This window comes from Prosopis cineraria, unplaced genomic scaffold, assembly GCF_029017545.1.
Source record: "Prosopis cineraria cultivar Desert tree isolate PC_DT_omini unplaced genomic scaffold, ASM2901754v1 PC1, whole genome shotgun sequence".
NCBI classification, from domain to species: domain Eukaryota; kingdom Viridiplantae; phylum Streptophyta; class Magnoliopsida; order Fabales; family Fabaceae; genus Prosopis; species Prosopis cineraria.
Window position 1 is genome coordinate 6,304,869 of NW_026555332.1, and position 21,843 is coordinate 6,326,711.

Consider the following 21,843-nt stretch of genomic DNA (forward strand, 5'->3'; position numbering starts at 1 on the left):
GGCCCAAAAATTGATTAATCAAAATGTTTGGTGTTTAGATAATTTTGTGAAGAATCAATTTTTTAGGTTTTTTTACCTAAAAAATTGATTCTCTAAACCGTATCCCCCCCACTAAATTAATAGGTTGAATGAGTGGAACCCACTGTTCAACCCCATTTTAGCGCGTTCGCGCTCGCTATCGAGTGATCCATCTGATCATTTAGCCATTGAGTAGTCCTAAAATAATTGTAGTTCACGATCAACTATTCGCTGATATATCAGTAGATGACTAAATCATCTTCAAAGACAATTGACGTCCATACCTGCATAACACGTTCCTTGACGCCCATTGCTGCAAAAACAATTGAACTTATTATTAATTACCCGCAGTGCCCCCCAGAGTTGACGCAGTTGCTGCACTCTTCCTTGTTAACACTCCATCCTATCTCAAAAACATCTTTTATTGCGTCTTCAATTTCCTTTTCATCGGAAAATATCAAATTAACATTGGCACTCGTTATAGGAACAACAACGACCTTGCAAATTCCTGTCAGATCAATACTGTAAGTAGATAAGCTCCCGTAGTACACCTTTTGCTTCGAACACTCTGCCTTAGATGAAGTGGTGAATTGACCCGCTGAATTGAAACTCTTGAGGCAATCATATAGCAAGGCAATGTCTTGAAACCCATCGGCAAGCTTGAAAGAGTTGTTATCAAAGCTAGTGTTTAAGTACTGATTTGGGCATAGAGTTTGCCAGTAATCATCCCTAGCCACAGTGAGACTCTTATCACTCAAGCTGAACTTGAGAATCCGATAAGTGACAGCGTTGAAGATCAGCTTTGGAGTATTGTCTTGGCAAGCAAGTTGGAAACCAGGCTGACCACAGTATTCTGCTCTGTTTTCTCCCCAGAATGGATATCCAACGTTGTTGACGGTTCCACAGCTGAACCGGCTACTGCAGTTTGTGGATCTATCATCGGCTCTAATGGTTACGATGAAAATTAGGAGAAGAAGGAAGAAGAGGGAACATGGGGCAAGAGAAGGATTCATTTGGTCGAGGAATGAAGTATGGACACTGGAGGAGGGGTTTGAGAGTAATGAAAAGAAGCTGAACGGTGGGTGAAATACGTGGGCCCGAAAGACGCGTCTCGCATGGTAGTTGAGATTTGGAAAACAGGGCCATTGAAAATTTCATCGCTTTGGAATTTCTGGGAAATTTGATCAAAATGACCAGCTTATGTACAGTCTGTATTAAAAATTATAAAAAATTAATCGTTCAGTCATGATAGTTTTCATTCACTTGTAATGATCAGTTCCTAAATTTTTGCTCCATGCACCTGACAGGCTCAGTCTCTAATTTTGATTCATTGACAATTCAATCATTAAATTTTAATTCATTACAACACAAATTTATAATTTTAGCAATTATTTAAAACATAATTTCTTCTGTCTTTTTTATATAGCACTTTCAATCATTTTACATATTTTAAAAAATTTTCTCTTAATATCATAAAAAAGTGAGAGGTACTTTTATTTTTATTATTTATTTTCAATAACATATAATTACATTAAATACCTTCACACTAATCCAAAAGGGTAAAATTAAAAAAAAGTGAATTAATTATTACAAGGTATCCTATATTTTAAAATAAAAAATTATTTTTAAAAAGTATCTTATAAATAGGATTGAAGGGAGTATATCTTTAAGTTTTAACAAATAATTTTACTCCATATATTTTATAATTAAAATTATAAGGACTAAGTTATACCAAGTCAGGGATTGAGTAACAATCGAATTAAATTATAATGATCAAGTTATAACAAGTTAAAAATTCAGAGACTAACTTGTAATTGAATTAAAATTATATAAACCTAATGATTAATCATTCGTTTTAAAAAAAATAATTGTCTATACATAATAGAGTCATATAATTTTTAGGAGGGGTTTGAAAAAATAGGAGATTTTGGCATAAAGAGTTTCTAAACCCTGCCCTTATAAACCTTGCAAAAACAAGCTTAGGCTAGCCCTTAAACTTTTATAATTTTTTTATGTAACTTTATCTATATAATTTACTTAAAATTTTGAATTACTATATAAGAATAATATAATTTGTTAAATATTTATTTTAGGTGATGATGGGATTGCTGACATAGCACTTGAAGAGTCTAATGTTTTATTTTGAAATGAAGATTGATAATAATAAAAATTAAAAAAAATACTTGCATTTTAAATATTTAATTAAGACACTTTATAATTCACAATTTTTTTTTGAAATATAAGCATTCATATATTAATAACGTAAAAAGAAAAAAAGCACAAAAGGACAAACCACTTTAGAGAGTGGGTCCAACATCTGAAAGTCACACATATTAGGAAACAAGTAAGAAAATTAAAAGAAATTGATGAAAATGTGCGAGCAAGTTGCCGGCATCTGCTAGCATAGTGTCGTTGACCCAACACGGATCAATCTCCAGAAGACTGATGAAAGGCTTGGGATTTTTCTCGTTGAAGATGATCCCCACATGACGAGGCCCTAGATTCTGAGCTGAAAGATAATTATGAAGCCAGAAAAGGGCGTCACGGACCCAAATAAGCCTGCTTGGAAATTGAGACGATGAGATCGTTTCCAAAGGTAAAGGAAATTTCCCAAAATTTAATTCTGCCCCTTGTCCTTTTTCTAACCCAAATCTTCCATTTTTGCATTGCAGACATATTATATTATTTACATACATTTTAAGATGATATTCTTGTATCATTACATACTTAAAAACTTAATTCTTGCATACTCAGATATTTTTAAGTCTTTAAAATTAATTAGGGTTCACTCTTAATCTAAAAGTATTTTGATCATTTTGACAATTTTTAGGCATTTGTAGGACATTAACTTAGTTTCTGTCTTTTGTCTTCCTAAGATTAATATAATAAGTTTGAGATTCAAATTCATTTTAAGTTGCAAAAAGATATTAAAAAACATAAGTAATAGAATATTCTAAGACAAAGACAATATACTAAGTTGTCATGTTTTATAATTTAAGAACTTGAAAATGGTATTGTATGTTATAATTGACTTTAAATTTTGATTTAAAATTTTGCATAGATACTTTAATCATTTTTGTGTGTATAATTGTAGATGAAGCAAAGATTTAAATGAAGATTAAATGGTCAAAGAAAAAAAACCCTAGAGTGACACATATGTAAGAGTTAATTCAAAAAGCTTTTAGTGACTCTAAATATTGAGGCTTTCAACTAAGTAGCTCTTAATCACCCTTTGATCATCTTTTTAATAGTGTTTAGTGAGTTATGATCAAGGATATGAGCCTCCATGTATTAGATTATATTCGGGCACCTTTTTTTTGACATGGGGGCTTCATCAGCAATTTCCTGTCCAGTTTGAAGATAGTATCCAAGTATAGATTCAAGCTTGTCACTTGCATGATTGTCTGGAAAGGATCAAATCTATTTCCATGATGAGTGATCTGATTTCTCCTCCACCAAATCATACTAGTCATAGTGGTAATATTACTAATCCATTGGATATTATCATCCTTCGTAAACTTGTTTAGAGAATCAAGGAGCCAGTCTTGATAATTTCCATGGTGATATTGTCAGTCCTGATGCCAAAGGCAACAAACCACAACAATCATGTTTGATTGCAAGAGAAGAATAGATGAGAGGATGATTCCTCTTGATCACATCTAAAAGGACAGAATATTTGAGTTAAGATGATGTCTTCTTAAAGTCTCCCCTGTAGGCATGCAATCATTAAGAATTTTCCAAACAAGGAGAATATGTTTACAAGGGATTTGTAATTTCCACAAATCTTTCCAGAAGACAGTCTTATGATTTAGAGAATTCATTGATGAGTTAGCTCGAGGAAGATAACCATCTTTCACAGTGTAAGCACCACTCCTATTTCCATCCCAAAAAATTGTCTTCAAATTCACAAACCAGAATTGGTTGATTTAAGATGGTTGATCCTATGATTGGATCATAATTGATTCACCAAAGATTCATTCCACTGAAAAGGTGTCTAGGGATTATGGGTATGGGTTGTGAGATCAGAGACATGAGAGATTGGGATATGAGAAATTTGTTCTTTCATGGGCCACCAAAAAGGGATTGAAATATCAATTCTATTTCCTCTACCAACAATTTAGGAACAATCATATCAGCACATTCCCATTTACCTTTCCAGTACCATGGAGAATTGTAAGGCTTTTTGACAATCTCAGGCTTTGAAAAATCAATGTATTTGACTTTTGAGAGTATTTGCCACTAAAGAATCTTCCTTAGCATCAATTAAGCGCCAAATTTGTTTGGCGAGGAGGGAAACGTTGATATCATGAATAGATATAATTCCTAAACCCCCTTCAGAGATAGGTTTGAATAAGCAATTCCTGTGTGTTAAATGCATCCTTTTCCTATCTCCATTTAACCCCCAGTAAAAAAATCAATACAGTGAGAATCAATTATCTTGCAATATTTCTTTAGGAATTTTGTAAAAATTTACATATACGTTGTATTATTATAGTTAGAATTTTTTTTTTAAAAAAATTATGTAGGCTATCAAGCTTGGCCTTAAACCCTATTAATAAAGGCTGAGTTTGAAAAAAGTGCTAATTATAAGACAAGAGGACTTATGAGCTTCAGCCCTTATGAGTCAAACTTATAAATTAAAGATTAGAACAGCTCTTATTGACAGCTTTAATAATACCTCTCCAGCAAAATTTTAGTGAAAAGGTTCAAAAATTGAAAATCATATATATAATTTTGAACTACATTTAATTTTAGACCAGTGTTTTGAAACCTCGAACCAGACGTCGAACTAGAAAGAGCAACATGTCACGGTTTTTATGGTTTTACTAGTTAGATTGACAGTTGAACTGGTGACATAAAAATAAAATAAAAAAATTTATACACACAAATATATAACCAAAACATTAATTTGTCAATAATGCTTGAGATTTTGATGTCAAAAGCTAAATGCCTAGATTACTAGAGCTAGAGGTAGAGGTATGTTGGCACAAGTTCACAATCTCGAAGCAAAATGCTGGAACCGGAGGCAAGCTGTCAAAACTCACAAGTTTTCAATATCAATGTCAAAGGCTGGATCACTAGAGTTGGAGGCAAAGGTTAGAAGAGAGGTCATAAATTGAGCCTAGCCTGTGGAGGAAATATTAAATATTAGAAAAGAGAAGATAAAAGAGAACTAGACATTAGAGAATATAAATCACGAATTTGAGTGACTTAGCTTAAATTTTTTGTTGTCTTTGACCTCGGGTTGACCCACTCTGATTTTCGGGTCAAATCTAATTCTCTTAAAATTGACCGAGTTAACCCAATTCAAATACTAAATTAGTTTAACTGGATAGACCAAGCTATTTTGATCAATAGTTAAAATAACGTTGAATGGCGAAAATAAAAAAAAAATACTATTCTTGCACAGTTTTTTTTTTTAAACTAAAGTTTGAAAGATTAAAAATGCAAAACTTGAATATTGAAGAACTCTTTCTTTAAAAAAAAAACTTATATATTTAGCCTTATGTATTGATTATCTCTTCTATAACAAATTCTTGTTATTAATATTATTAATATATTATTTATCTTGATTATATATATATATATATATATATGTATGGTTAAGTATCTAAATCCTACTTGTTTTTAAATAAATTACAAATACCCATACGTTTATGTACCTACCCTTACTTAAAGGGAAAGATAATAATAAAACATATACTCAACACATCGACACACCTATTTATTCCTTCATCGCATGAGGCATAAAGACCACAGTCACAACCTTCTTCCTCCAAGGAATGTGGGGTGTCATTAAATGAAGAGGCTATTCGCAAATATTGAAAAAGTCTAATTCAATAGCATCTCTTTAAATACCATATTTATTTTTATTTAGGCTAATAAACCTAATTTTATTTCTGCCTAACCCAACTCATGTTTCTGTTAAGAAAAAGGTGGTTACTTTTAGAGTTTTAGTAAAAATAATAACCGAAGCATTTCGGATAAACGACATAAAAAGGGAGGAAGTTTAGGGAAAATTGTAGTTAGCGACCCTTGATTATGGAAGCTAAAAGCTGCCAAGGGAAAACATTTCAACAACAGAACAACAAAGACCCACATAGATCATCTAAAAAATTCTACCAAATTCCTATATCAATGATGATAACCATGCATTCCATTAGTAGATCTCTTTTTAAGTATCTAACAATAATGACCCCGTTTGGTAGTAAAGAACTAGAGTAAGAGAAGTGTGAAAGTGAAACACATAAACTTGTGCCTTTGGTTTGCATCCAAGTTCTTTAGGAAAGTAAATTCCTTCATGTTAAGATTACAAAGAGTTGAGTAGAGAGAAGAAGATTGTTCATTCACTATTGTGAATGAACATGACACAACATTACATCATCAAAATCCTTCACTTGAAGGATTTAAAGCCACACACATAATTCATCCCTTAGTTAAACGCAATGAGAACTAATCCCCATATGGAGTGAGGTAAGGTGAGGGAACACAAAATACCTCCCTATCCAAAATCCCTAGCCTTTAACCATATTTATAGACTTAAGTTAACAACTAACCATTATTAACTAACAACTAATCATGATTAACAACTAATATTCCAACAATTTAAATCTCAAGGAATTGGGTTTCTTGGGTAGGTCCGTGGAATTGATTTCCTCCTTCATTTTCTCTCTCATTTTGCCATCAGTATCTTTACTAACATAAACAATTTTCTTCTCCTGTTTTGTGAGCTTCCTTACACTCAGAAAATAAACATCTTGGAGGGCTCCTGTACCAAGGGGTAACCATAGGAAAAAATGCTGATATAATGTATATATATTCATGTAATCCATTCAATTGTACGTAACTTTATGTGTATGCTACTCAAATTTGATTTTTACCTTTAAATGTGTCGACTGGCATGTCACGCATAAACATTTTACTTCTCTCAATTTTAAATATAAGAGCTAGTTAATTAGTTCACATAGATTAAAAAAACTACATACATTACCTTTTTGTAAAAATGTGTTCTGATTTTTTTTTTTAAAAAAAAACCCCAATTGAAAGAGTCACAAGCTGTATGATGGTAATTCAACTTCGCAATAATCTAACTATAGGGGTAATTTGAAAAATAATAAAAAATAAAGAGGATAAAGAAGATTCAAATATTGTATTTATAATCAAAACAAACTTTTCAACTAGCTTATACATTTAGGATTGGAGAGTGTACTTAGTTAACAATATCTGTTGCATGTCATGAACAAGTTATATTATTCTTATATAATGATTCATATGTGCCTGAATATATGTCCAGGTTATTATCAATACACACACGAGAACATACATCTGACGATAATCTCAATGGTCAACCTTTTTGAGAGGTGAGGTAAAGAAATTAATTATTTATGACCTATCATCAATAGATTTTCTAGAAAATGTGTACAAAAACACAAAATAAGTTGTACAATTTAGATTTGACTCATACGGGAACTCTTAAAAAATCTAAATTGAACTTTAAATCATATAATTGGGAAAAATTTTTACAAATCCTCCTACAATATTTAGGAGCCAAACTTAAAAATTCGCAACTTATCTGATTTGTTCTTACACAAATTTGGTGACCTTTGCAGGACTTAATAGCAATTGATTTTCTTACTTAGGAATTATATCTATTTTTTTTAATAATCATTTTCTTTCTTATAAAAAGTACACCGCTCGATTATAATTTTGCCCAGAATGAATTGGTTTTTGTATTTGACCCCAAAAAGTAACAGAATTGACTTTTGTACTTATAAACTTTTTTAAAAAAACATTTATAAAAAAATGATATATAAATGGGGTTGCATTTGAGGTCAATCTGTTGATTTTACAAATCATTACTCCAAATAATTTTAACACCCATGCACCTGAATTCCTAACCTAATGTTCATAACGAGTACTTGGCAAGTACAATCCAAAATTTCTATTTTCATAAAAATCAATACACATGGTACATTTAGAAAGAGGTTAAAAAAATGGAAATAAAATATGCAGGGAGTGGATAAGAGTCTTAGACATAATCATGTTTTTATTTGACATTGTCTCTCAGAATGTATGACCGCGTAAACATGAGATTAAATCCACTGTCAATTAGATGATACTAGCAGATTAGTTGCTGTGGGTGAAGTTTTAGTAAGAAACTACCAAACTAATCCCTTTCTTCTCCTAAACCTATCAACAATGTCAGTGCTCATCCTAGACTTTTCAGGTTTGTTTGATTTTCTAGACTTGTCTAGGCGACTATCTAAACTGTTTCTAGAAGCTTCTGGAAGTACTGAACCCAATACAGATGCATCAGAAGTTCCACTCTCAGATTCTTCTTTGTTTGCTTTGCCATGAATATCAATTTCTACAGAACCATCCTTGCTAGAAGCTTTAGCTTTAGCTTTAGATTTGGCAATTGAGTGTACAAATTTCTTGAGATGTTTAATGAATTCTGGGTAAAGCTCAAGATTACAATGGCCACCACCTTTTACCCATAAAGGTTCATACTTTACCTTGCAAAGCTCCCAAAGCTTCTTTCCATGGGACCAATGCACAACTTCATCTGATGTCCCCTGTGCATTGATGAGCAACGAGGTGAGAGGGAGGGAGGGAGAGAGAGGAAAGCCTATTGGTTTCTAACAAAAATTTGAACCTTCAAATTTGATTCTAACAAATTTAGGTAGCTTCTTGGTTGGTGGATTTAGATTTGAATTTTATATTTGAAATCTCATATTTAAAAGCTCTCATTTAAAATTCATATATTTAAAATCGTTTTGTATTAATAGTGGAAAAAAAATCAAGGGAAGAAGAGAGACAAGTTGAGATTCAAAGTGAAAACAGAAGATCGGGAATAACGAACTTTACTTTTCAATTGGTGAGAAACAAGGATGAGGAATGAGAGAAGAGGCAAGAGTAACAAAGGCACTATTAGTGAAGAGAGAGGGGGGGTCGGAGTGGATGAATTTTCAAACAACTAGTGTGTAGAGTGAATTTGAAATTATTAAAGAATTATAATAAAGAATGGATTTGGGTCAAATCCAGATCCATAGAATTTTATGCATCCAAATAAAGAATTAGGCCCAAATTTAAACAAATTCCCATTAATCTAAACATAACATTAAAGTTGACCTATCTACTAAGACTAAAATAGGATTAACCATTCTTGCTTTCTTAAAAGAACACCAGAATGCGCACATTTTGAGAGGGAAGAGTCACTTACATGAATAACCAAAACAGGACAGTTCACCAAGCATATTTTATCAATGTTCTGGATAATGAAAAGAAAAGAAACCACATGAGTTCCTATGTGAGGAAGGAAACAAATTAATTCAAATCAGCAATAAAAACTCTACCTTGTAAATATCAAACCAGTATGTCCGTTTTAAAGGATACAGCACTCTCATCCCAGATAAAATTGGACTGTGCAACACAACACCTCTCAATTCTGGTACTCGTGAAGCAAGATCAAGTGTGGGCCCACTGCCAACAGATTGACCATACAGTATTAATCGATCATCTTTCACCCCATATTGATCTTTTAGGCATTTATATGCAGCATCAATATCTGCATATGTATTCGATTCAGTTGGCTGTTTCAACAGAGAAAAAAGCGGTGTTTGTTCAGTCACACGAAAGAATGGAGCTACAGATCCAATAATAAAAATACATTAATGGCAAACATTGTTCATAGTCCATCAGATAAACAAAGTAATCAGTCCACAAAATCCAGATTTTCCATGAAATCATTTAAACGCATAAAATATTTTTTCTTCTTTTCATATTCAATTCCATGTGAAGCTATAAATATTGAAACTGTTGCTATAGCAAATTATAACTGTCAATGAAAGTCAAACAATAGAAAATTCATATGACAATTCTCCAGTTGATGATGGAAAAACAACCAGAGGAAAGAAGTACGATGCTGCCACATACTCCAAACTTAAGGAACTCAATCCAAATTGCAAAAGAGCAAGAATACTTCCACAGTATTTCTAAAAGTTTTACATACTTTGATGCATGTGTTTCCATTCGCTCCAAGATGGAAGGAAAAAAGCACAAAGATTTATAATTCTTGGAAAATTGATGTTGGGCATTGTTGACAACCACCAGGAACAGTCAGACTCACTAAAATGACTGGGGCATCCTGTTTCCAGAGAAGCTCGCTCACCAACAGAACAATATAGGCTTAAAGGAATAGAGAACAACATAACATCAAAAGGAATTCTAGCGAGAGTGAGTTAAATAACCCAAGCCAAGATGGCAGCAGCGGCCTCTACCAGTTAGTGCCAGCCTGCTTGTGATGGGGATCAATCTGAGATGACTCACGAGTGGTTAACTGAAGCAGGACTAATGACTGACCTTTGGACAATTGCTTTTTTTACTCCTAAAGTAAGGTTTAATAAACAATTTCAGGAAAAAAATTGTGTGATAGCCAAAGTTAAATTAATTCCCATTTGATCGTCCTGAGTCCGGACAAAAGGTTCAAAGCTGCACAATAAATGCCAGCATTTGACTTTAAAACAAGTTATCAAGTTTCACGGGTCATGCTGTGATAAAATTTTCCTTTCCTTACCATTTCAGCAAAACATTGAACCTAAACAAAACCACGTTAGAAAGTTTGCTGTCAAATAATAGTAAGAAAAAAGAACCGAGACCATATGGTATAATCATACAGGATGGTATGGCAATCATCAAATACAACCCAAAGTCAGCTTTTCTAAGAAAGTCCTACAGAAATTCTCAAGGTGGTTTCATGTGCTTTTGGCAGCAGTTATATTTTCTGCAGAATGGGCCAGTGATGTAGTGTAGAGGTCAGACATTGGAGATAAAATATGAGAATAAAAGGCAGGTAAGAAAAGAAACAAAGGAAAATTGGTAATCACTGAAAACTACTAACCAAATCTTAATAAGCAAACCTTAAAGCACCCTAGGTTTTTTAGGATATGAAATACCATGTCAATATTTGGTAGCAAACCAAATAAAAACTCTACTTGATTACAAGAATATTAAATAAACCAAAATATTGTCCATTAAATTTAATGTCTATTAAATTTAAATCCTATTTCCTGATAAGGCTTGTTCTTGTTGTTGTTGTTGTTGTTCCCAATATTAATGCTAATGGCTAAATTAGAAACATCAAATCAAAACCTAAATGCGCACAAGGACTTGCCTTTTCAGTGAAGATAAGATGCAATGAGAAAGAAAAGATGAAACAAAAGAAAAATCATAATAAAAACCCTAATAACAATTTAGCTTAAGTTAACATGATGAAAGATAAAGCTAACAATCTCATCGCTCTGATACCTAGGGCTCCCTAGGGGGCACGGCATGCCATCTCTCTTCACTTTTGCAGTTCAACTCTGCATTGTACATCCCCAGATGTTTGCCATCTGCCACATCTCTCATCTTAGGTGATAATCTCTAAATGTAACAACAGGCCTTGATTGATGACAAACCACTTTGCATTGAGCAGTCTCTCAAATGATATTTACACTCAAAGCAAAACCAATCAGTATTTTCTTCCATCCTCAGATTCTTTCCAATATATGAGTCTGATGAGGATGGAGCTACAGCAGAAGAAAAGGACCAAAATGATTTTCAGTTATTCAACCCTAGCCATGGGTTGAAAATGGACTATGCCTATAAAAGACCATGGGTTATAAATGCAGAGAAGAAACCAAGCTTCTGGCCATGGGATAAAAATACTTGTATCTTCCCTGTTTGCCAGGTTGGGTACTCAGGATTGCTAATTCAACAAACTGCAGAAAGCGTGATTTGGGTTAATAATACCCTTCTTCATAGCAGTACCTAGGCCCCAGAGATCCTCTCCTCCTTTCATGTCCTAATATATCACTTGTATCTTTGGCAAGAAATGCAAAAGAATATTTTGGCCATTTTAAATACAATGACATGAAGATAACTCATAACTCTGTGTAAAGAAGTAAAGAAGAATTCAAAAGACAGGCAACTGACCTTTCCTGTTGATCGTCCATAACCAGAGTAATCATAACTGCAGCAAAGAACAATATAAAAGATAGTTATTATATAATCTCAGGGAACAGAAAAACATTGTGCCAGAAAAAGCCATTTAGAAAACACAGAAATATTGAAAATACAACACTTCATTATAACTAAATCATTCCCATACATATTTTAACATGAATAAAACTAAAGAATTTCATTTAAAATATTCTACTTAAAGAAAGTCAAGACAAACACAGTTTTGAGGCGGCTTTAAAGCAGATTTCTAAACTGTTCACAAGGTTGTCAAATGTTGAGGTGGGCACTAAATGAGAAGTCCAAAACAGGTTATCACACTTTCGATTCTCCTCTGGATTCCTAGCCTTGCTGGAAGACAACAATACTGAACCAGGACAGGTGAGGTCAATTCAAAAATGGTGGTGTCTTTGGTTTTAAAATTTCAAATGTTGAATGAGGAACGGGAATTGTAATGAGCAGAAGAATGCAATGATAAACAAGGCTTTGAATCAATTTATTATGTAATAAGAACATGACACACGTTGCGCGTGCGCGTGCGTGTTTGTGTTTTAAATAAAATGGGACAGCCAAAATAAAACTCCAAAAACAGTGGCTGGTTGCCCATTTATAAGCAAAAGAGGGACTAAAATAAATCTAGGCCCCAAATACCAAAAAGCCGAAACTCAATCATAAACCCTAATTAACAAATCGATTCAGAAGACTTATGAAAATGGCATTTCCATCATTTGCAGTTTTCTATAGATGTTAGGAACCTTCCTGTTCTTGAAAGTACTTCTCGGAGTACAAGGGCCTTTAAAGACAAGAGTATGGACCAAGAGGGGGGAAAAACAAAAGAAAAGGCAGTTGTACTATAAACACGAGGAGCACTCAATTAGAGCTAAATTATAGGACAAACTGTTGCATATGCCCATTACAGCATAAAACGATCTTTAATAAACTAAAAAGGAAATTAATGATTGAACAAATAAGAATCGTTCACTTTTTTACGAGTATTACTAATCAATCTACGCAACTCCCAGAAATATGTATGCATCCAAGAACATTTCCAAACAATGTTAAGGTCAGTTTTAAAGGTTGAAAAATAACAGATAATAGCAAAGAAGAAAGAGCTATGATTATCATACCCCATAACATTGAGGCGAAGTCTTCTGCTCAATTCGACGAAGAGCTCAAACATCTGACCCAAATCAGCAGCATTGCCATGTGAGTAAAGCATAGTACCTGTCGCCTTGTGATGCTTGACATAAACAGCAGCGATATCGTTGCCTCGCCGAGTCCGAAGCTTAAGAACATCAACGTTGTCCTTCATGGGAACCTCAGGAATAGAAAATCGACCAGCTTGGTCGGAGATCAAAGTGTAGGAAGGTGGGTTTGGGGGGAAGAAGGCGAATTTGGCGGCGATTGAAGAGGTGACTCCGCCCATGTCTTCTTATAATCCAAAGGCCCAGAATTCATAAAGGCAGGAACTTCTTGTGATCTTTCAGTTGCAGAAGATGAACAGGCATGGAGGAGCACAAGGCGGCGCGTGGGTGGTTGCAAGGAAGGTGGGGGCCAAATGCATCAATCAACTTTTTAAACGTTGAAGGCTCTGATTTCATTGGGAGTGAGACTTCTCAATGCGACATTGCGCAGTTGTCGAGTGAGGGACGGTGACTTTAAATTTTGTGCGGTTATTGTAGTCTTGCAGACATAACAATACCAAATTAACTACCACACTCTAGCCGGGGAAAAAAGGCAGTTAAACCCCCTCCGTCACTGTATAATAGCTGTTTTTAATGGAATTACGTAAATTAATAAAAATTAATTATTTAAATGACTCATTCATAAAATAAAATCAATTAAATTAATTTTACTTTTTTATTCCCAGATTAAATTTATTATTAAAATATAATATATCTATTATAATTAATCTTTAACTGACTGGATCTTTTCTTTATTTTTTGTGAATCATTCCTTTTTTCTCTGATTATAAAATTGCCGATGCCTTTCTTTATTGTAGAGTTTTTCTTCTTTATCCCTCTCTATTTTTTTTAAGAACATTATGAAGAGGACATTAGATATTGAAGAGGAATTTTTATTTCTGGAAACAGAAGACTGGGTTAAAATCTACATCTATCATAAGATTTTCACCATCTTCACATGTTTCGATAACATCAAATTTTTTGTAGATTGTGTTGATTTATTTTGGGCAAATGATTATATATTTTTTATGTTATTAATCTGCGATACTATATCATTGATGTGTGTGTGTATCAATGATAAACAGGTTTATGTCTAATTGTCTAGTTTTATTGATATACGATAGTAAATCAATGATATACAGCAATATATCAATAATGTAATATCGCAAATCAGTAACATATAAAACACATAATCATTTATCCAAAACGAATCAAACACAATCCACAAAATTTTTTAGACATTTAGTTTATCACAAAGAGTCAAATATCTAAACTAATAAAATAAAAAATCATGAATCTATAGATCCATTTTCCTGCTGACATGCTCTGTTCTATTGAGTATCGTCAATGTCTCTTACCTCACATTTGTCTTTCACGGTCATGACTGTGGCTTGCTTACATTGCTATGCTGTCTCGCGTTCGTCTCTCTCACGTCCAGTTCCGTCTTTTTTCTCGCATTCATCTCTCTTGTTCTAGAGATTTCTTGTTTTGAATCTTTTGGTATTTTGCAAAAAATATATATTAAAAGGGCAGTTTTGTAAATTAATTATAAACTAAATATTAAAAGGCCATTGTTAAAATTTAACAAAGGATAGGCTATTTTTTTTTACTTAGTCTTGTGATATGAGTTATGTGTACAAAATCCCCTTTATCTTTTACTTTTTCAAATTTAATAAGTGTATAGTGGTTCATTCATTAAAAAAATTATGCTAACAGCATCTTACTCTCTCTGTTTTTATTTATAGAAGAAACTATCATTTTTAGCTTATTTTTTATGTAAGCAAAATTATATTTTTAATAAGCATTTATTGTAAACTTTTTAAATTATCCCTCATAATTTTATCATTCATAATCATAAAAAATAATTAATAAAGGTTTGATTAACACAACTAATAAAGGTATTATAATTTAATTCTTTTATTTTCAAACACAATTAATATAGTTAATATATTTTCTTAAACAGTGAAATATAGTTTTTTTTTCCTTTTACAGATAGAAATAGAGGGAGTATATTTAGGGACAAAAAAATTTAAAAAATCTCTTATATATAAAGGTGGAAGGGGTACATTATTAAATGTGTAAAAATGATTATAAATTAAAAGTCAATACTGTATTAATTATAATTAATTAATCACTTCTATTCCTTCCTTCCCTTTATAAGTCATTAATGCAGGTAAAAATGAGGTTTAAAAATATGTTTGACATGTTTATAGAATTGAGATATTATTTTTATTTAATATTAATATTAAAAATATAAAAAGATTAAAATGTCATCGTTCCAACGAAATTTGCCCCAACCAAGATAGAAGGGACACCTCCAGTAACCTTGATCAAAACAAAAATCTTTCGCCATATACAAAAATAGGGACCAATATTGAAGGGCTTGTTTGGTTGTTGTTTTCATTTTTTGTTTTCAAAATTTGTTTTATAAAACAATTTAAAAACTGTTTTTGAGAACAAATAAAAAAAAACTTGTTTGATAATAGTAATTCAAAAATTTATGAGATGAGTGATTCTCTTTTTATTGAGACAAAAATATAACGTTTGCCATTAACGAGAACAATTCTCATTTCTTATTTCTCATTTTTTTCTCTATAAAACTAAAAAGAAATAGGAACAGAAACAGCTAAAAATTGTTTTCTTATTTCCCACTTTTCTCTATAAAACTAAAAAGAAATAGGAATGGAAACAGCTAAAAATTGTTTTGGTTTTCTTGTGTTTAAAAACAAAAAATTAAAAACTATTTTCAAAACAAAAATTAAAAAATCATTAACCAAACAAGGTTTTTTTTTTTTAAAAATATTAAAATAAAAAACAGCTTTTAAGAATGGTAAACAAACCGGCTCTAAGTCCCTAAACTTGTCACTTTCATCACTTTGGCACTTCCATGCTTGGCTCTTCTAATGTTCCAGTTCCACCTTTATTTAATATGAATAACGTTAAAAACTTTTTAATTTTTTTGGCCAGAATTTATAAGTTTTAAGGTTTTTTCTAATTTTCCTACTATTAATTTAACACTTCACATTTTCAATCCAATTATTCTACATTTAAAACTATGTTTGCTATGATCATTTTTAGTGCAACTGTGACGTGAGTATTATTTAATTATAAATTCCTCAAACTATCTTTGCTATGATCATTCTACTAATTTAGCTCTTTAGGGAGGGTCGTGACAAATTCCTCAAACAAGCCAAAGCAAGAATGAAACATGGAAAGTTGAAGCCAAAGTTGCAAGATTAAAGGCAATCAAACGAAAGCTAAAAGAGATAATATATCAGCTAGTAATGCCTTCATGATCCCTCGAATCAATAGCATCATGAGCTAAAATGAGATGAAGAGAAAGTATTGGTGAATCCACCTATCACTCAGGTCTCACTTTCTTTCCAACAACGACGATGACAAACAACAAGCCTTTATCCCACTAGGTGGGGTCGGCTACATAAATTACAAAATGTCACTGTGCTCTATCATTTATCAAACTTTTAGGAATATTATTAATTAAGAGATCGCGTTCAACAACTTCCAAGAGTGTTCTCTTCCTAACAGACACTACTATATAATCAGCAGCAAAATTACCTTTGTTTTTTGTGAAAGAAAAGGAGAGACCAGCACGTGATGCAGTCATGCAGCCAACTCTAAGATATCTTGAAGAAAATAATGATATCCTTGCCACTCACAACTCTTAGTAGAAGTAGATTGTAAACATACAAAAAAGATCAGCGTTATTAGTTTCTACAACATCTGTAAGAGTAAGCTGATGAGCTCTGTTAATAACAGAGCTTTCTGAATGTGTTAACAGAGCAGAATTAATGGCCATTCACAATGCTCTATTACATGATCAGGAATTTTATGGTTAAAAACAACTTCATTTCGTTCCTACCAATCCATATTAACCATACAAGCCATACTAACAACATCAAATTTATCAGGCAACACATCTGAAAACCATATGCTTCAAAGGAAGTGATATTGAATCTATCAATTCTGAGAAATAATTGACATCCAAACCGTATGCATCTGACCTATGGGCAGAAGAAAAATAAATGATGCCAACAGATTCGGGATCATTGAAACATATCGGACAAAGAGGCACACTAGAGCAATGTGCATATCATTTGTAGGAACAGCCTTAGAACAACTTCATTCTTTACATAATAAAAATGTAATTTGAAATATAAATGATCATTTCATTTAATTTGAATGATAATTCCAAATATTGATAATCAAATAATCATCAATCATAGAGGTCAATTCACTAAATACTTCATAGGGAATTTGAATCAATTAATAAGGGAACTGATCCAACTTAAAGTTTTAAGTTTTAGTTATGCAACTATATAATTAAATTCTTTGCGAAAGGTATGTCTCACAAAGAAATGAGAACCAAAATAAACCAAAATAATAGTACTGATTAATAAACCAAAAAAGATCAATAGTACTGATTAATAAACCAAAATAATTTAAAAACAAAGTATGAATACATATGAACCACATAATGAGAACCAACAGGGATTGGCTCTATTAAAAAGGACTAGTCTCTCACAACATGGTGAACCAAGATTTGAATCTTTGCTTGAAGGGGTGCCCACTTTAATACTCGATTATGTTTCAAAAAAAAAATTGTCTCTAATAAGATGATACATATGAGTAATAAAAAAAGCCACATAGCAATACACCTTTACTCCTTTAATTTTATATAAGGTTTTATTTAGTCTCTTAGTTTTATAAACTATCTTTTCATCTATTTAACTCTAAACAAAATTGGTTTCATCAACCACAAATTCATACATTAAATTTTTAAATATTGATAAAACATTTTCAAATATTAACATATTAAATTAATTTTTTAAAAAATAATAATGATTAGCACAAAAAATACTCATTTGAAATTAATGGTCTTAGGATTAGCACTGAAAATATACTTTATAAAATTAAAAGATTAAATTAAAACTTTATATAAAGTTAGAGACAAAAATACACTTTAGCTAGCACAAAATTACATTTTATATATCAATTTTCTTTAATAACGATTGGCACAAAAAATCATTTAAAATTAACAGTCTTAGGATTAGCATTGAAAATATACTTTATAAAATTAAAAGACTAAATTAAAACTTTTATAAAGTTAGAAGACAAAAATACACTTCAGCTAGCACAAAATTATATTTTACATATCAATTTTCTTTTCACATATATTGTAAAGGATCGCTTTTAATTTTAAATTAGGAATGTATAGTATAGCTTTTAGTTCTTAAACTTTCTCTTGATTGTTGATTTAGTCCTTAAACTTTAACTTAATATAACATAATCTTTGTAGTTTATTGAGTTAATAAATTATAGGAACTCAATTGTTCAAAATCAAGAAATTATAGAGACTAAGTTATAAAGATAAAAAGTTTAATGACTAAATGAATAAGTGAGGAAAATTCAAAAACTAAAAGTTATGTTTCTCTATTAAATTATCTTATATGTGAGATAAAAGTATTTGTATTCCATTAACTAATATACTGATGAGCATACCATATTAATTAATCAGAGAAAATGAAATGTGAGGACAAGCGTCGTCACACACACACACAAAAATCAAATTTACGCATGGTGGATCCACCGCTACTAGTCAAGCCTTTTGAAGTTTGAACGCTTTTCAATAGGTTCATATCTGATAATTTAATACAAAGCCGGCTTGTTGAGAAATCGTAACATAGCGTTCATACTTCCTATTCAATATTGTTCACACACACACACACACACACACAAAGATAGAGAGGGAGAAAATAATTATTTGATTCCTGTAATTTTAACTTTTGTATTTAATTCTTAAATTTTAACTTAATCTAACTCAGTTCTTATAGTTCAATATCTAAATTTTGACTCAATTCACCTTAATTTTTATAATTTACTTTAATTGTAACTCAGTTTTTAAGTATTAACTCGGTGTAACTCAATCTTTATAATTTGAATTATAACCGTAGCAGAATCAATACTATGTATGAGTTGCTTCCTCAATCTAGCACCCAGGATTCTGATCTTGGCCAAGTTTCTGAATCCTCATCAGAGCTCAATTATCAGATTCCGTTAAGAGTTTCTATCTGAGGTTGTTTTTGCAGGAGGTATACACACTCATGTTTATCCAGTGTATTTGAGAATTTTCATCTTATAAAAGCTGTAAATTGTGAGAGATCACAGGATGAATTTGTTCTTATTGTTGCAGATAGTTTATGGAAAATGGAACCTGAATATGGGAGAGTGGAGGGTGTGATCAGAACTCTTACAGGTTACTGTGGAGTGACCTTATGAAAGCCCACTTATCCAGAGGTGTGAAAAAAAAATCAATCTAAATATACTCACACTTGAATATCTTAACAGACTCCATGATATCTGTTCTAATAATTAAGCTTATGATCTGTTTTCGATCCTCAGAATAAATAAAGGCATGCATGTTGTTAAGTGCTTTTGTTTATTCAAGATTTGCAGGTTTGTGAAGGAAGAACAGGTCATACCAAAGCCGTCAAAGTGATATATGACAAAACAAAAGTCACGTTCCAATCTCTTTGTGATCATTTCTGGGAAATTCATGATCCTACTAAAAAGGACTGCCTTGTAAGATTGCTCTCATCTTTTATTATATTCTCTCTTTAAACATATATTGATGTGATTCTTGCTACCTGGTTAATAGGATTTTTCAATCTTATTTTCAAGAAATTTTACAACTATTAAAAAAAAACATTAAAGGAACATCCTTATGGAAGCGCTTGTGAAATAGAATTCTCTTGAAAGAATTTACTGGATAGCGCTTCTTTAAATGAACATTCTCACAAGTCTTTCCTACTAGAGCGTTTCTTTGAGGAAGCTCTTGGTAAGTCCATTCTAAAGATAAAATACAAAAATAGAAATCTACCGGATCGCTTGTTTTTAAGAAATTTTTAGTGTATCAATGTAGCTATATGAGTTAGGGGCCTCTAATGTTGCAGAATGTTGGTGTAGATACCCACAAGAGATCTGCAATATTCTACAAAAATGAATCAGAGAGGGAGCAAGCACGAGAATCAAAGGTGAGGAAGCAGATGAGGCTTAACAAGAGGATTGTGACCCAAATTTTAGAATTAGATTCAGAGTTCTTCGAGGCAGTGGATCAGCATCAGAAGGTTTATCTTCAGAAGCACTTCACAATCTGTGCACATTTAGGTTTATGAAGCACCCAACAGTTTGTGGATTTAGAGATTGCTTGCAAGCTCAACGGGTAATATATGGTTCCACTGCTCTTTATAGGCTATATTATTAACTAATTAATAAATCCATAGAAAAAATTTTAAAAGATACCAATATATGGTAAAAGTTAAATTTTACTTTTAATTTATATATTCAGAAGTTTCTATGCTCATTAAAAGTTAAATTTTTTTTAATATAATTTTGCCCCTCAATATTTAAAAATGTCATGTGATCCTCCCTATTAATTATTAGTTAGCTTCCATTATTTTTATATTGCGAAGCTCATAATTTTTTTATCATATGATTTGATGGTCAATGTCCTTGTAACAATTAGTTATGGATACAATGTGATGTTTTAAAATGTTAAGGTGTAAAATTTTAAAAAAAAAAGTTTAGGGTTCTTCCAGCCCTATAATTTAAAGATAAAATTGCCCCATTATCTATATGGTTATAGTTTATGAATCAAAGCTAAATGATTGGCTGTGCAGGATTTTAGGGGTGGATGAAGCTGTGATTATTGATGGGCTGAGAACATTATTAAAAACTCACTACATGTCAAACCAAAATCAAACTAGCTTGTGAAGAACTGATTGGAGATTTAATGAAAAATCTCAAGGGAAACAACAAAAGCCTCTAGCCATCTCATTAATTTAAACTTTATATATATATATATATATATATATATTCTTTCAGAATTTTATATATCAGTAGTTTTTTTTTTACAAGATTTAATTGTCTTGCTTTAAGAACGGGAAAGACATGATTTATAAGTGTGACGCATGATTTCAATTATAGTATTTTGTACTCAGTTTTTTTTTTCTTCGATCCAAAATGGGACATGAATGGCTGGAAAAGTATAATTAAAAAGAAGGTAATTTTTTTAGTTTTTATCATATTGTTGAATAAAATAAGAATATGAAAAAATTTAATTACTAAAAAATAATGGCTTGAAGTTTTTACCATATTCCTAATTAATAAAAAAATATAGTTTTTCGGTTTAAAGAAAAAGAATGGTTTGGTGATGATTAGTGCCAGACACACAAGATATAAGCCAAGAATCCAATGCGATAATCAAAGGGAACATGATGAAAATATAAACTTAGTCCAAGTAATCAATTAGGCTATAAGATTTTTTCTTGCTAGTAATGGAAATGTGGGATGAGTCTAATCTAATTAATCAAGTTCAAGAAAAGCATTCATCACATGCAATGACTATATAAATTAATGGCATCAAATTAAAGATTAAGGTTTAAATTCTTCAATATACATACAAATAACATAAATAAAATTCACGTTAATCGTTTTGCTGTGGTTACTTATTTCCTTAACTGCAATTTATAATCATCGTTATTATTCTATAATTATTTGAGAAACACTAGAGGACAGGAATTAAACAAATCTCTCATGATATACTAGTATCTTTGAAATCATT

The 21,843-nt window shown here is 31.6% G+C and overlaps 2 protein-coding genes across 2 annotated transcripts; one reads left to right on the forward strand and one right to left on the reverse strand.

Moving 5' to 3' along the window:
- Positions 1-7,945: 7,945 nt before the first annotated feature.
- On the reverse strand, positions 7,946-13,681 carry LOC129309687 (uncharacterized). The gene is made up of 5 exons (XM_054951361.1): positions 13,146-13,681; positions 11,995-12,031; positions 9,375-9,611; positions 9,242-9,289; positions 7,946-8,594 (listed from the first exon to the last, which is right to left on the reverse strand). The coding sequence occupies exons 1-5, from the start codon at positions 13,442-13,444 to the stop codon at positions 8,178-8,180; spliced, it is 1,038 nt and encodes a 345-aa protein (XP_054807336.1). The 5' UTR covers positions 13,445-13,681; the 3' UTR covers positions 7,946-8,177.
- Positions 13,525-20,395, forward strand: LOC129288414 (uncharacterized). The gene is made up of 4 exons (XM_054924966.1): positions 13,525-13,670; positions 19,310-19,487; positions 19,677-19,802; positions 20,174-20,395. The coding sequence occupies exons 1-4, from the start codon at positions 13,525-13,527 to the stop codon at positions 20,393-20,395; spliced, it is 672 nt and encodes a 223-aa protein (XP_054780941.1).
- Positions 20,396-21,843: the final 1,448 nt, after the last annotated feature.

Coding starts and splice junctions, on each gene's coding strand:
- LOC129288414 (XM_054924966.1), top strand. CDS start 13,525: ATGGAGGAGCACAAGGCGGCGCGTGGGTGGTTGCAAGGAAGGTGGGGG. Junction 13,671..19,309: donor CAGTTGTCGAGTGAGGGACG/GTGACTTTAAAT, acceptor TTGTTTTTGCAG/GAGGTATACACACTCATGTT. Junction 19,488..19,676: donor CTCTTACAGGTTACTGTGGA/GTGACCTTATGA, acceptor CAAGATTTGCAG/GTTTGTGAAGGAAGAACAGG.
- LOC129309687 (XM_054951361.1), bottom strand. CDS start 13,444: ATGGGCGGAGTCACCTCTTCAATCGCCGCCAAATTCGCCTTCTTCCCC. Junction 12,032..13,145: donor CTTCGCCTCAATGTTATGGG/GTATGATAATCA, acceptor TCTTTGCTGCAG/TTATGATTACTCTGGTTATG. Junction 8,595..9,241: donor GTCCTGTTTTGGTTATTCAT/GTAAGTGACTCT, acceptor ATCAATGCACAG/GGGACATCAGATGAAGTTGT.